The 15068-nt window shown below is 46.1% G+C and overlaps 2 protein-coding genes across 9 annotated transcripts in view; both read left to right on the forward strand.

The window, feature by feature from the left end:
* GHRHR (growth hormone releasing hormone receptor) overlaps positions 1–15068 on the forward strand; it is a 443159-nt gene that overhangs the window by 353594 nt on the left and 74497 nt on the right. The gene's annotated exons all lie outside the window — the stretch shown is intronic.
* The window catches only part of ADCYAP1R1 (ADCYAP receptor type I), a 152220-nt gene that overhangs the window by 97382 nt on the left and 39770 nt on the right, over positions 1–15068 (forward strand). For all 8 annotated transcript variants that reach the window (XM_082192459.1, XM_082192464.1, XM_082192462.1 and 5 more), the window contains exons 6-13: positions 439–477; positions 2515–2639; positions 3532–3629; positions 4773–4905; positions 8442–8595; positions 8708–8768; positions 9423–9492; positions 13903–13994. In XM_082192459.1, the coding sequence (XP_082048585.1) occupies positions 439–477; positions 2515–2639; positions 3532–3629; positions 4773–4905; positions 8442–8595; positions 8708–8768; positions 9423–9492; positions 13903–13994 (772 nt within the window). The remainder of the gene's footprint in view (positions 1–438; positions 478–2514; positions 2640–3531; positions 3630–4772; positions 4906–8441; positions 8596–8707; positions 8769–9422; positions 9493–13902; positions 13995–15068) is intronic.

The following is a 15068-nucleotide window of genomic DNA, read 5'->3' on the forward strand; positions in this document are numbered from 1 at the left end:
TTGATTTGCTCACTTCTTCCCTCTGGCTCTGTCCAGCATTGGCATGTGGCTCTTGGATAGTTGCCCATGGAGTAATGCAGCCCCCAGGCTTAAAAAGGCCCCCCACCCTTGAACTGGAGCCCACTTCATCAGATACACGAGCCTCACCGTGGCAACTGAGTCTACATGTGGGTGTTGGTAGGGAGTTCACATGACAAAGAAATGCAAAACAGCCCGGAGACAATGGAATTAAAGCTTAAATATGTGCAGAATATATTTCCAAGAGCTTATGCCGTAATAAATTTGCCGGTCTGTGAAGATGCCACGAGACTGTCATTTTGGCTGCAACGTTGGAACGCGGCAGACCCTCTCAATGTTCCTTAAAGGTTCTCCCCAAACAAAGTTGTTCTCTCTCTCTCTCAAGATGACATTCTCATGGTAGTCGCCCTTCTTTCGCAGGTGACCTCGAACTCCTGGACAATGCAGACGAAATTCTAGGTAAGGGAAAAGAGACTGGGTGACAGTGCTTTGGCACCCTCTGAACTGGGAGACGGAGAGAATGGGATTTGAAGCTGAAGCTAAATGGATATTAATTTCCTAATCAATTCTAATTATAGTGGTACGCATGGCAGCCTATTACTGTGCATGGTATTATGAAAATGTATTCTCAAGTGCTACCATCTAGCAGGGACATAATTATACATTATACTTATTGCCGTAACAACAATTACTGAGCGACGTCAAAGAACAGACGCACACTCCCCCCTTCCAGCCCGCAACGCTGCCATTCGCAGAAACGTCTCGAGTGGGAAGCCAGTGCGTGGCAGGGAGTTGCGCATTGCGCCAACGAAGCTCCTGGAAGGACCCTGAGCACTGCACACTCCTCTGGCACTCAGAGAGCTCAGGAAACAGTGAAACCCAGATTGCTGTGGAGATGCACCGAGTGGTATCGGTCCAAATACTCTGCGTCTTGCATCATTCAGACCACAATGTGCTCCACACGAGGCCATGTTGCAATAGGACATGGAAGTGATGTCAGAGAATCCCTTCCGCCCCTTTTCTCCTCCACCCAAATGAGCCACCTTGTCCCCATGATTGAGGGGGCCAGCCCACATGACATAAGCATGGCCACTGCAGAATTTTAAGGGGTCCCTCCTTAAGGGGTACCTCATTCCCCCACCATCTCCCATCCAACACCAGTTCTTGAAAGCACTTACTCAACCGAAGTTTTTTGCTATACAGTGGTACCTCGGGTTAAGAACTTAATTCGTTCTGGAGGTCCGTTCTTAACCTGAAACTGTTCTTCATTATATTATACCAGTTAACTCTATATTCTATGTAACATATTATATTGCGGGGATTAGTCAAAAAATGTTAAAGGTTTCATATGGGAACAATGTTCTTTTAAATATAATCTATAGTTATCCCAGTCTTTATTGAACTTTTGGATTGTCTGATTCCTAATTTTCCCTGTCATCTTTGCCAATTATCCCTTCCACCTTCTAGCTATCAACATTTTCGCAGCGATTGTTGCATACATAAATACCCCCCTCAGCTACAATAAAGCATGTTCAATTCCACACTCACCAAAGTCCTGAAGAAATCCAAAATAAATTCTAAATCACTCTGAGAATAAATAAATCCTCTTTCACAGGAAGAGAAATCTTTAGAGAACTTAGAGGACAGGTTTCACCATAGCAATAGTATCAACAGTACCAATAGTGTCTCTCTTGCCATAATAAATGTAGGAATAGGGTCCAAGCTCAATACAATTTGCATTTAAAGGTAAATCCACCTAATTTGTAATCTCCAAAATAATTTATGAACCGAACCCCAACCATCCCTCGCAATTTGCACTTCTCCGAATTTTGCAGCGCCGTTCTCCAGCCTAGCAGCCTGTAAAGTTTGCATAAAACAACATGTGTTAGTAAAAAATAGCAGGCAAATACATTGTATTAGGGAATATTGTGTTTGCAAAAATGTATGCATTTGGTGAAATTGGATGCAAAGGAGAAATTCGCATTAAAATGCTGGCAAATTTTCCTAAGGACATTAAAATAAAAAGGAGCAAGCTGGCCATATGGTGAAGTGTAAAAGTTTTAGGTAAAGGTAAAGTTACCCCTGACCATTAGGTCCAGTCATGACCGACTCTGGGGTTGCGGCGCTCATCCTGCTTTATTGGCCGAGGGAGCCGGCGTCCAGCTTCCAGGTCATGTGGCCAGCATGACTAAGCCGCTTCTGGCAAACCAGAGCAGCGCACGGAAACACCATTTACCTTCCCGCCGGAGCGGTACCTATTTATCTACTTGCACTTGACAAGCTTTTCAAACTGCTAGGTTGGCAGGAGCAGGGACCGAGCCACAGGAGCTCACCCCGTCGCAGGGATTTGAACCGCCGACCTTCTGATCGGCAAGTCCTAGCCACAGCACCACCTCACAATAAAAGAGAAGGCAGTAGTGATTCCTTTGCATTAGAGCATGTGTTCCACTGGCAGAACATTTACCAAAGATGTTCCATGTTAATTTTAATTATTAGGTGGCTCTGCAGATTTAAAGGTTGTCGGTAGGAACTGCACTGAGGACGGCTGGTCAGAATCTTTCCCCCATTACTACGATGCCTGCGGGTTTGATGAGAATGACACCATGGGAGATTATAACCAGGTAGGCTGGAATTTAGAGATGCTTAAGGATTTCTGGGAATTCTGACATGAGCTACCCTGATCCGGCTCCTCTGGGAAAACCTGTAGATTGGAATCCTTCTGGTTTTGTAGTTCTCCAAATTTTGTGATTAAGTTATTATCTCAGAATTCACCCTGCTAAAAGGAAATGTGTATTTATTGATAACGTGCATTTAGAAACACATACCTTGATAAAACATCAAATTAAATACTGCTTTTGATAATAGGCATATTTAAATATGGATCTGAGGGGTTTTTTAAAAAAATAATAATAATGAGTAAACAGGATGGAGCAGTTATGAATAAACACATGCAAAATTGATATGAACCAGATATAGGCTGATCCACCCATCCCTCGCTGGAAGCAGTTGAATATGAATACTGTACTTTTCCGTGTATAAGACTATGTTCTTTTCTTTAAAAATCATGCTTAAAAAGTGGGGGTCGTCTGATAACATGGGTAGTGCATAGTGTGGACATTTGATTGGTTGCTGCCACAGCTGTCAACAGCTATTGTGTGTGTTATTGGTTGCTGCGTCAATGGGTGGTGTTGATTGGCTGACGCTCCAGCAGTTGGGCGGGCAATTGGCAGCTTCTGCCAGAGATGGGGCAGACAGAAAGTAGATTTTGTGATGTGTTTGGGTGAGCGATTTTCGGCAATCCCCCCTAAAAAAAAAGCTCAACAGCCCTGTGCTCTCCCCCCATTTTCTTAAATTTGAGTCCCCAAAAATAGGGGGCGTCTTATACATGGGGGTGTCTTATAGACAGAAAAGTGCGGTACTCCTCCCAAAGCAAAAATTTGACAATGGTTTTTGCATCCCAGATCTGGATTTAATGATTCGTAGTAATGAGCACATTGTGGTTTGCTTTCTCAGGATTACTACTACCTCTCGGTAAAGGCTCTGTACACAGTGGGCTACAGCACTTCCCTTGTGTCGCTCACCACTGCGATGGTGATCCTGTGCCGTTTCAGGTGAGTTTGGCGAGAGCGAGAGAGGTTTTGCATCTGTGCCGACCGGGGGGGAAATGGGGCTTGTGTTGTTGGGAAGCAGAGCAAGTAAACCCCTCCTTAACTCAGCCACTGCACTCTTGAGATACCAGGAGCCTCATACGCAGCGGTGCTTGGGAATGCTAAGAAACAAAACAAACAGATGCAGATTTGAAAGGTTCAGTCAAAATGATTCGAGGCTTTGTATCAAAACATCGACGGAAGCCTGCTCCTTTGTTCCATGGACCATCAGGCAAGATTTGGTTACAATGTCTGACGAGGGGTCCAAAGGAATAGAGAACAGAACATATTTAATACAGTCATACCTCATGTTATGTCCGCTTCATGTTACGTTCTTTCAGGTTATGTCCCGCGGCGACCCGGAAGTACCAGAAAGGGTTACTTCCGGGTTTCGCCTCTCGTGCATGCACAGAAGCGCAAAATGACGTCACGCGCATGCGCAGATGCGGCGAATTGCAACCCGTGTGTGTGCAGACGCGCCGCTGCATGTTGCACTCTTTTCATGTTGCGAACGGGCCTCCTGAACAGATCCCTTTCGCAACCAGAGTTAACACTGTAGACAGGAAACCCCTCCAAACCAAGAATTTCTGAGAGTGATTCACCTTGCGTACGCTGTCAGTGGAAGCCCTGTGCAAGGACTTCCACTTGTGGAGTGGGGCTTTCCCTGACGCCTCCGCCCTCTGTACCCCAGAAAATGGCTCCTGCGGGGTGAAAGGATTTGGAGAAGACACAGAATATTGAGGGGATTTGTTCTACCTAGCAAGTGCAACATTGAATTCCACTGCAATATACAGTGGAACCCTGGTTCTCGAACGGCTTAGTTGACGAACAATTTGGCTCCCGAAAACCAAAAACCCAGAAGTAAGTGTTCCGGTTTTCAAACGTTTTTCGGAAGCCGAACATCCAATGTGGTTGTTGGCTATTGTTTCCGGGGCACCTGCACCAATCGGAAGCCACACCTTGGTTTTTGAATGTTTTGGGAGTCAAGCGGCCTTCCGGAACGGATGACGTTCGAGAACCAAGATTCCATTGTATATAGAATAAATAGGTTGCAGATTAGACATGGCCTTTCCTCCTTGGTGACCTTTCCTTCCCTCTCGCCCCCAGGAAACTGCACTGCACACGGAACTTCATCCACATGAATCTCTTTGTCTCCTTCATCCTGCGAGCCATTTCGGTCTTCATCAAGGATGGAGTTCTGTACGCCGAACAGGACAGCAACCATTGCTTTATCTCAACGGTAAAGTGGGCTAGAAATCAAAGTCTAGCACTTTCCAGGAAGAGAAAAGAGGAATAAGAATAGATACAGAAATATAAATCATTGATGTAGTACGTAGTGTTTACACCAGGGGCAGAGAACCTCAGACTTGGAAGCCAAATGCAGCCAGAGATTCAGATCCATATTTGTCTTTGAGTGAATGTCTACCTCTGTACCACTAGCTATATTATTATTATTATTATTATTATTATTATTATTATTATTATTATTATTATCATTATCATTCATACATACATACCCTGCCCATCTGGCTGGGTTTCCCCAGCCATTTTGGACAACTCCCAACAAAATATCTAAAAGACAATAAGAGCCAGTGTGGTGTAGTGCTTAAGAGCGGTAGATTCGTAATCTGGTGAACCGGGTTCGATTCCCCGCTCCTCCACATGCAGCTGCTGGGTGACCTTGGGCTGGTCACACTTCTTTGAAGTCTCTCAGCCCCACTCACCTCACAGAGTGTTTGTTGTGGGGGAGGAAGGGAAAGGAGAATGTTAGCCACTTTGAGACTCCTTAAAGGGAGTGAAAGGCGGGATATCAAATCCAAACTCTTCTTCTTCTTCAATAAAACATCAAACATTAAAAACTTCCCTATACAGGGCTGCCTTCAGATGTCTTGTAAAAGTCAGATAGTTGTTTATTTCCTTGACATCTGATGGAAGGGCATTCCACAGGGTGGGCGCCATTACTGTGAAGGCCCTCTGCCTGGTTCCCTGTAACCTCACTTCTCACAGTGAGGGAACCGCCAGAAGGCCCTCGGAGCTGGGTATCGGTACCATCGGTATGGATGATGGGGGTAGAGGCGCTCCTTCAGGTATACTGAGCCGAGGCCGTTTAGGGCTTTAAAGCTCAACACCAACACTTTGAATTGTGCTCAGAAACATACTGGGAGCCAATGTAGGTCTTTCAGAACCGGTGTTATGTGGTCTCGGCAGCCACTCTCATGGCTGCCTCATTCTGGATTACTTGTAGTTTCCGGGTTACCTTCAAAGGTAGCCCCACGTAGAGCGCATGGCAGTAGTCCAAGCGGGAGATAACCAGAGCATGCACCACTCTGGCAAGACAGTCCGCGGGCAGGAAGGGTCTCATCCTGCGTACCAGAAGGAGCTGGTACACAGCTGCCCTGGACACAGAATTAACCTGCGCCTCCATGGACAGCAGTGAGCCCAAAATGACTCCCAGGCTGCGCACCTGGTCCTTCAGGGGCACAGTTGCCCCATTCAGGACCAGAGAGTCCTCCAAACCAGCCCGCCCCCTGTACCCCCAAAACAGTACTTCTGTCTTGTCAGGATTCAACCTGTTACCTGCCATCCATCCTTCAACTAGCTGGCGCTATTTCTCACTTTTGTTGTGAGTGGCAGGTTCTGCAGGCTGTGAGGACAGGCGTTTCTCTGGGTCGCCCAGTGGGGTGCATCCTTTTATAAGCTCCTTAGCAATTTGTCCACATTTTCTCCTCCATTCTTATCCCCACGTCTTCCTTGAATTACTTCGCGCGCGCACATGCATTATACACACAGCTGGGTTCTTTTCTTGCATTCAGGAATGGCTTGGAGGACTTCAGTCTGCCAATTAGCAGCCATTGTTGTCTCTCTCCCGGCCTGCGCTAGAAATCCGCAAGCTCCCTGCAACCTTTCATCAAACACCTCCTGACGCCTGGAATTGCTTTTTCTCTGCTTTTAGAGTGGCACCATCTAGGTGGCAGTGTTTATATTCCTCCCCCGTCACTCCCCGCAAATGCTTTTAGTCATATTTTAAAGTACAGGTCGTTAGGTTAAAAAATAATAATAATAATAATCCATGTTTTTCCTAAGAACTTAAAAATGCCATGGCTGACTTTGAGTACACTTTAAAGAACAGCTTTCCAGAGCAGCAGTGCAAAAGCTTTTCCAGAGGGCCGATTTCCCATCTGGGCAGTCTTCTGGGGGCCCATAGGCGCCGACTCCATGGGGCCTGAGGGGGCTCGAGCCCCCTCAAAAATTTTATTGGGGGGACTCAGCCCCCCCAATAATCTCGGGCGCCCTTCCAGCAGAGCGCCGCCGTCGTCCCCCGCCTCCTCCCCACCTGCTCCCTCGCCAGCCAGCCAGCCAGCCGCGCGCCCTAGTCGGAGAGCCCCGGCCGTCCCCCGCGAGATTAGGGAATCCCCGGGGGCTCCTGCCTCGCTGCTTCGCAGCACCACCGCCACTCCCAAGGCACTGCCGGGGGGAATTTCCTTCCTCCTGGCGGTTTCAGCCCCCCGCGAGAACAGGGGAATCCCGACCGGCCACACCTCCCAGCCAGCCAATCGGCTGGCTGGGGGGCGTGGCTTGCCCTATTTAGGGCCGGAGCGGAGGGGGCTCACCCTCTCTTCTCCAGCTAGCCCCACGTTTCCCGCATATCAGCTGTTCCGGAGCTGATTAATAGGCGCAGCACACTCTCCCCTATTCGCTCACGAGGAGGCGGCGCCACTTTATTTGCATATTCATGAGCTTATTTATTATTCATGAGCTTTCCCGGGCCCCCCCAATATATTTTATAAGTCCGCGTCCCTGTGGGGGCCGCAAGCTCACTGCGGGAGAAGCCAGAAGCAAAATTGGGTAGAGAGACAAACACAGATTTTATTTTCTGCAGGGTGGGCTAGTTTTTACACACACACCTTCTATCCTTCAGGCAGGGAAGACAGATGGTCAGAGTTTAAGGACGCTTTTCAGGCAGGTGAAAACATTTGGAAGTACGGTTGCAAGGACAAGATGGGGCAGGACACTTAGGTGGATGTGATATTTTTGGTGCTGAATTGACTTCAGAGCAATTCATTGCTAATAATAATAATAATATTTATACTCTGCCCATCTGGATGGGTTTCCCCAGCCACTCTGGGTGGCTTACAGCACATAAAAAAATTGTAAAACATTATTAGATATTAAAATTTTCCTGATACGGGGTTGCCTTCAGATGTCTTCTAAAAGTCAGATAGTTGTTTATCTGACAGGAGGGCATTCCACAGGGCGGGCGCCACTACCGAGAAGGCCCTCTGCCTGGTTCACTGTAGCCTCACTTTTCGCAGTGAGGGAACCACCAGAAGGCCCACAGTGAACGATGGGGGTGGAGAGGCTCCTTCAGGTACACTGGGCCAAGGCCGTTTGCAGCGTAACAAGGTGACCCCCTGGAATTGCCACACTCGTACACAAACATAGGCATGAATTTGTACATCTATCTGTGCTTTGCTACCCGGAGCTTAAATACATGATCTTTCACATGCCTTTTCAAACACCTGTGTTTGAAGAGGTTTCCCAACTGGAGGAGGGAGGGGGGGAAAGAGAGAGGACATGAAATACAAGACAAAACTGTATCAATACAGGACGTAGCATTTTACATTGAAATATAGGACAATCCTGTATTATACAGGACAGGTAGCAACCCTACTTGGATGTGTGAAGCTGGGGCAGGGAAGACTGCAGCCTGGGCAGAGTTCTGAGAGCCCAGCTGGGAGGTGGAGAAGCAGACTGAAGTTCTTTTCTCTTCTGCAGGTGGAATGCAAAGCCGTGATGGTCTTTTTCCACTACTGCGTCATGTCCAACTATTTCTGGCTCTTCATCGAGGGGCTGTACCTTTTCACCTTGCTGGTGGAGACTTTCTTTCCAGAGAGGAGATACTTCTACTGGTACACCATCATCGGCTGGGGTATGTGTCTCCTCCCATCACTTCCTTTACAAGAGCTTCCATCTTACACACACCCTGCTTGTAATGGGCAAACATCACATACCCAACACCTTCTTCTTCTTCTTCTCTGCAGGAACTCCTACCATTTGCGTCACCATCTGGGCTGTCCTTAGACTTCACTTTGATGACGTTGGGTAGGTGTCACTGTTGTGGTCTAAACTACTGAGCTTCTTGGCCTTGCCGGTCTGAAGGTCGGCGGTTCGAATCCCCGCAACAGAATGAGCTCCCGTTGCTCTGTCCCAGCTCCTGCCAACCTAGCAGTTCGAAAGCACACTAGTGCAAGTAGATGAATAGGTACCACTGTGGCGGGAAGGTAAATGGCATTTCTGGTTTCCGTCACGGTGTCCTGTTGCACCAGAAGCGGTTTAGTCCTGCTGGCCACATGACCCAGAAAGCTGTATGTGGACAAACGCCAGCTCCCTCAGCCTGAAAGCGAGATGAGCACTACAACCCCATAGTCACCTTTGACTGGACCAGGGGTCCTTTACCTTTACCTTACTTTTGACATCAACAAGAAAGTCACAACCACATTCTGCTCGGTTGCAGAATTGGCTTTTCTACGAATTGACAGCTTCTAGCTAAGGAAGTCAGAGTAGTTGGTTGGTGTTGCCTGCTACTAAGGATTAAATGAGCAGAGGTTAAGTGGGGGAGCATCATGGCTGAACTCATGTCAAGTAGGTCTGTGGCCTAGGTCCAGGTCACACCAGGAGGAGAAGTGTTTCATCTGGCCTCTTAACCTTTCCTCTTTTGTCTCTATGATTTCCGCTCGCCTTCCATCTGGGTCGCAGCTGCTGGGACATGAACGACAACACAGCCTTGTGGTGGGTGATCAAAGGCCCTGTGATTGCATCAATAATGGTAAGTTGGAGAGGACAAAGGATGGCTCAGGAATGAGCCAGACTGGTAAACGAGTAGGTCTTCAATAAGAGACCTCCAGGTGTCCCTATTTTCCAGGGACAGTCCCAGAATTAAGAAAGTTGTCCTGGTTTCTGATTTGATTCTGGAATGCCCCGCTTTTCCTTAGGACATCCCCATTTTCATTGGAGAAATGTTGGAGGGTATGGAGCTATGTGACCCCCACCCCCCAGCCAAGGAGATAAGTAACTAGACAACCTTTAGAAGACATCTGAAGGGAAGGTTTTTTTTAAAAAAAAAAATCTTTAATGTTTTATTATGTTTTTAGATGTTGGAAGCCACCCAGAGTGGCTGGGGCAACCCAGTAGGATGGGTGGGGTATAAATAATAAAATTATTATTATTATGGAATAGGATGGCCCTATTTTCCTCAGAGAAATTTTTTTTTTGGGGGGGGCATGCAATAAGAGGCTTCCAAACATGTTTGGATCCCAAAATGTGATCATTTGATGGCTACAAGAAATTAGCAAAGTGACTTCGAGAACTGCCATTCTTGAAAAGGTATATCATAGCCGAAAAGCATCTAAAGGGAAGTGCATTAATGACCTTTTAAAAAATGCATGCCATGATTTTATTTCTTATGCAGATATTGAGGCACATGGTCACTCGGGGCTTATCCATCCTTTCTCTTCTCCCAGCGCTTTCTCCTGGGGAAAACAGCTCTGTAACACTGAGTTGGAACAAAGGGCAATTGGGGGTTTCCTCAGATTGCCATTTGTTCCAATCTAACACTAAAGAGCCGGGACACGGGTGGCGCTGTGGGTAAAACCTCAGTGCCTAGGACTTGCCAATCGCATGGTCGGTGGTTCGAATCCCCGTGGTCCCAGCGCCTGCCAACCTAGCAGTTCAAAAGCACCCCCGGGTGCAAGTAGATAAATAGGGACCGCTTACCAGCGGGAAGGCAAACAGCGTTCCGTGTGCTGCGCTGGCTCGCCAGATGCAGCTTGTCACGCTGGCCACGTGACCCGGAAGTGTCTGTGGACAGCTCTGGCTCCCGGCCTATAGAGTGAGATGAGCGCACAACCCTAGAATCTGGCAAGACTGGCCCGTACGGGCAGGGGTACCTTTACCTTAACACTAAAGAGCAGGTTTTCCCTTGGAAAAGAGAAGGGCAAGGGGGAAACTACTTGGATCCTAGCTTTCTAGGCATGGCACAAGCAGAACTATAGAAGAGTCCTCAGTGCTATTAGTGTATGCAAATGGCTCAGTTGAAACTAACCTTTGTTCTCAATAATAATGGAACTATAATGGAGAATCATAAAATCACTGAATTGTAGAATTGGAAGGCATCCCGAGGGTCTAGTCCGGTCCCCTGCAATGCAGGAATCTCAGCTAAAGCATCCATGACAGATGGCCATTTGACCTCTGCTTGAAAACCTCCAAGATACAGTCGTATCTTGGTTTTTGAACAGCTTCGTTTTGGCTCCCAAACATCGCAAAACCAGAAATGACTGTTCCGGTTTGCGAACTATTTTTGGAAGCCGAACATCCATGGGGAAAGCTCCTGCAGCCAATCAGAAGCTGCGCTTTGCTATGCGAATGTTTTCGAAGTTGAACGGACTTCCGGAAGGGATTCCGTTTGACTTCCGAGGTACGGCTGTATTCATAAATATTTTTATATGAAAGAAAAACAAAGAATTGGAAATTTTAACCACAAAGTATCACAGCACAGAAGAACAAAAATACAAAGATACATTGCAGCGCCGAAGGGATAGTCAAGTATTAACTCATCCAAGGATTCCTCTTACAAAAAAATAAAGATTTATTTTTTTTAAAAAAAGTGTTTATAAAAATAAAAGGACTCTCTTTGCTTGGAGATGTTCAGAGGGGGCTCCCCACTATATGTGATTTCACGTATGTGCACAGGCACCCGAAACATATGCCTGGTGGAAGTGGGAGAATGTCTGTATATCTCATTATTTTATTATTATGCTGTCTGTTATTATGCTCTTATTATGCTTTTATTATTATTATTATTATTTTAATGACATTTATTGGGAATTTAAAGTTACAGAAAAAAGAGAAGAAGGAAAAGCACAGAAAAAAGAGATTAAACAATACAAATCAATAAAAAGAAAATAAAAAGTACCAAACATACAATACACCAAAATCAAAAACAAGAACAAAAAAAATTAAAAACAAATCCAATATTCCCATACCCTTATCTTCATTAACTTGTTTCCTCGACCTCCTCACACCTCCCTCTTTTGTATTCTAATTATTAATTATCTCAGCAAATCCTTTCCATCTTTCACTATATTCTGTCCTTTAGTTGTCTTAATTTATTTTAACCTTATCTTACCATAAAAAACCCTAGAACTTAAAAACTTATTTCTACATAACTCCTTATAACATTTCTACTAAAGCCTAATAGTTTCATTCCAAGATTTTCCTAACAGTCGTTAATTTTACAATATTTCTCTAAATGAATTTTTAAACTTTCTGCCAATCTTCATCCACTGTCTCTTCTTCCTGGTCTTGGGTTCTGTCAGTCCTTTCTATCTGTTCCATCTAGTCCATCAACCTGGTGATCTTATGTCCAAGGCTCTTAACTCTTTTCCATGTCCCTTCTGCAGATCTTCTTCATAATTGTACCTGCACTTTACTTTGTCTTCTGCTGGTCTTGTTCTTAATTTCCTTCCTTTGTCTCTGAGGAGTAGATCTCGGGGGAACAACCTAAGAGTGTCTTTATCCCTTCTCAGCCGATCAGCCCGTTCTCCATGGTTAGCACTAAAATCCAAAAAATATTCCAAAACATACTTCAATGCCCCTCCAAAATTGAGTGCCTCGACCACTCCAATCTCCTCCTGGCCCAAAACCAAATCCCAAAGGTCAGAGCATCCCTGCATAGGAGGATCTGACCAACTTGCCATCTCCAGTCCCGACAGGACTCCGTCTCTCCAAGTCTGCCTCACTCCAGATTCAGTCCTCAAAAACGACAGCCTATGCTCCTGCAGGGCCGCATCTCTCTCAACCTGTATTACTTGAGGTTCAACAACAACCTCCTCCCTTGTCCTCTCCGCAACTTGCCCTGTCAGGGCAGATTCCTGGGTCAGTTGTTGAGCAGGTTCTATATCAGTGGTCACTGTTTGACCGAAATTATCAATTGCAGTAGTCATCAAATGCATCTTCGCATGAAGCTGCTCCAACAAAGCACTTGTCCTGCACAAAGCAGACACTAAGGTTTCCTGTGTCAACATTCTTATCCAAGGTCAGAGCCTGCTTCTCATGCTCTCTAATCTCTACAGCTGTAGCGTTCCCCAGGTCCACTCCAACAACAGTTCAAAAGCTCCCTCTAGAGGAAACAATTTCTATTTGTATCCATCCTTTTACAGGCAGATCCAGCAACAAAATTGCTTTCATTTTTCAAATCTTTGTTCCTTTTTAGTGCAAAAGGAAACATTGGAATCAATATGTTTCTCTTATTTAACTATCTGTCAACATGCGTTATTATTCACAGTCAATGAACTTTCCCCAAACGTCTATCTTTGACAGCCCGTTCCCAGGTTCAAGACGATAGAAATTTATCATTCTTTACTCCCTCTCCTGCAGGCTTGAACAATTTAAGATTTCCCCCCTCTTTTCCTGCTTCCAAGGGGGGTTTGTAGTTTTAACCTACGGACTTCCGGGTTAGCGCCACCGGCAATGGCTAGCTTCCTCTGATCTGGAGGAACCCACTCCGTGAAAATCAGGGTCTGGACCGCCACGGCGAGGCGGAGACCCATCAAAAACCACAGGCGGGAGAAGCCTGTCTACCTGGGATTCGGCTGGCACCTTTAGCGCCTCCCCTACTCACGGGGAAACCCGGCTACGGGGATCCGGAGCAACATGGGGTGAGCGGCGCGGTGCTTCGAATTGATTGCTCTTTTCACGGAGTGAAGCCGCATAGCTGTTGTCGGAGAGCACTGACTTTTTTCCTGTGGACAATTGGACTCTAAACAAGTACCCATGAGTAGAACAGAAAATTGGATTACTAAACTTCGTAATTTGGCACCGGAGCGGGAAGGTCTAAACAGGAAGTCCGCCTTCCGCTTTTGTAAACAGCTTGAAGCAAAGATACCGCAAGCTAAAGTCTGGAAAGTCATCTGTAAAGGGCTAAATTTCCATAGGCTTTTATTATTATTATTATTATTATTATTATTATGCTCTGTAAAATGTGTTCTTTATGTTGTACACTGTCCTGGGATCTTTTGATAACAGGTGGTATATAAATTGAATAAATAACTAAATTAAATATTTGGTGGAGGTGGTTTAACTGGAGGACAGTCAGCCACAGATCTGGTTAACTGAAGTTTCATGCTCCTGTTCTTTGGTGACTCATGGATCCCTTTTCTTCTTTTCCCCCTCTCCCCAGATCAACTTTTTGCTTTTCGTGGGCATCATCATCATCCTGGTCCAGAAGCTCCAGTCGCCTGATATCGGGGGCAACGAATCCAGCATTTACTTGTAAGTACAGGGCAGAACTGTCCAAGGAGCCGTAGTTGGTTTTGAGCTCTGACATACACATAGGAAAAAGTGAACATGTGGCTTGGGGAGGTTTCAATTTGGGAAGGTCGGACCGAGAGAAATGCCTCTCTCTAACTTGGATAGCCACCCCCGGTCAGCTTACACCAGTCTTCTTCAACCTTTGGGTCCCACGATGTGGGTGGACTACAGCACCCATCATCCACAATGGTTGTGGATTATGGTTGTTGTAGTCCACCTTCATCTGAGGGATTGAAGGCTGAAGAACACTTGTGTAGACAATACTGAGCCAGAGAGGTCAATGGTCTGACTCAGTTTAAGACAGCTTTCTAAACAGTCTAAACAGTACATTTTCCTTTGCATGGAATATCAGGCTAAGGAAGAATTGAGACATAAGGAGGAAAGCAAAGTTTCCACGTATGTATTTGAAACCTTGGGGTTGTCTTGGAATGTGTGTGTATTCCATTTAAGGACAACATAGCTACCGATGTTCCTAAACTTCTGTTTTTATTTTGTTAACGAACACAAAAGCTGATCCAAAGCACCACCTCTTGCAAACAGCCATGGCGGAAATCTTCTGCTCATATAGGTTATGTTTCTAAATTTATTTCAAAGCTAGAATGCCCTTTTTTCCAGAGGAAAACCCATTTTAACAGGAGGCACAAGGAACAGGAACAAGGGGGAAATAAGCATGTGGGACGCCTCTTGCCATTCATGGCTGTCATCACCGATTGTAGGAGAATGCAGATATCTCTAACTTCAGCCAACTCTGCAGTTGTTACTGGACTATAGCAGGCGGCGCTGTGGTCTAAACCACTGAGCCTCTTGGGCTCGCCAATCGAAAGGTCGGCGGTTCAAATCCCCGCAACGGGGTGAGCTCCTGTTGCTCTGTCCCAGCTCCTGCCAACCTAGCAGTTCGAAAGCACACCAGTGCAAGTAGATAAATAGGTATCGCTGCGGCGGGAAGGTAAACGGCATTTCCGTGCGCTTTGGTTTCCGTCACAGTGTCCCATTGCACCAGAAGCAATTTAGTCCTGCTGGCCACATGACCTGGAA

Source organism: Podarcis vaucheri (genome assembly GCF_965113315.1).
Source record: "Podarcis vaucheri genome assembly, chromosome: 12".
Taxonomy (NCBI): Eukaryota; Metazoa; Chordata; class Lepidosauria; order Squamata; family Lacertidae; genus Podarcis; species Podarcis vaucheri.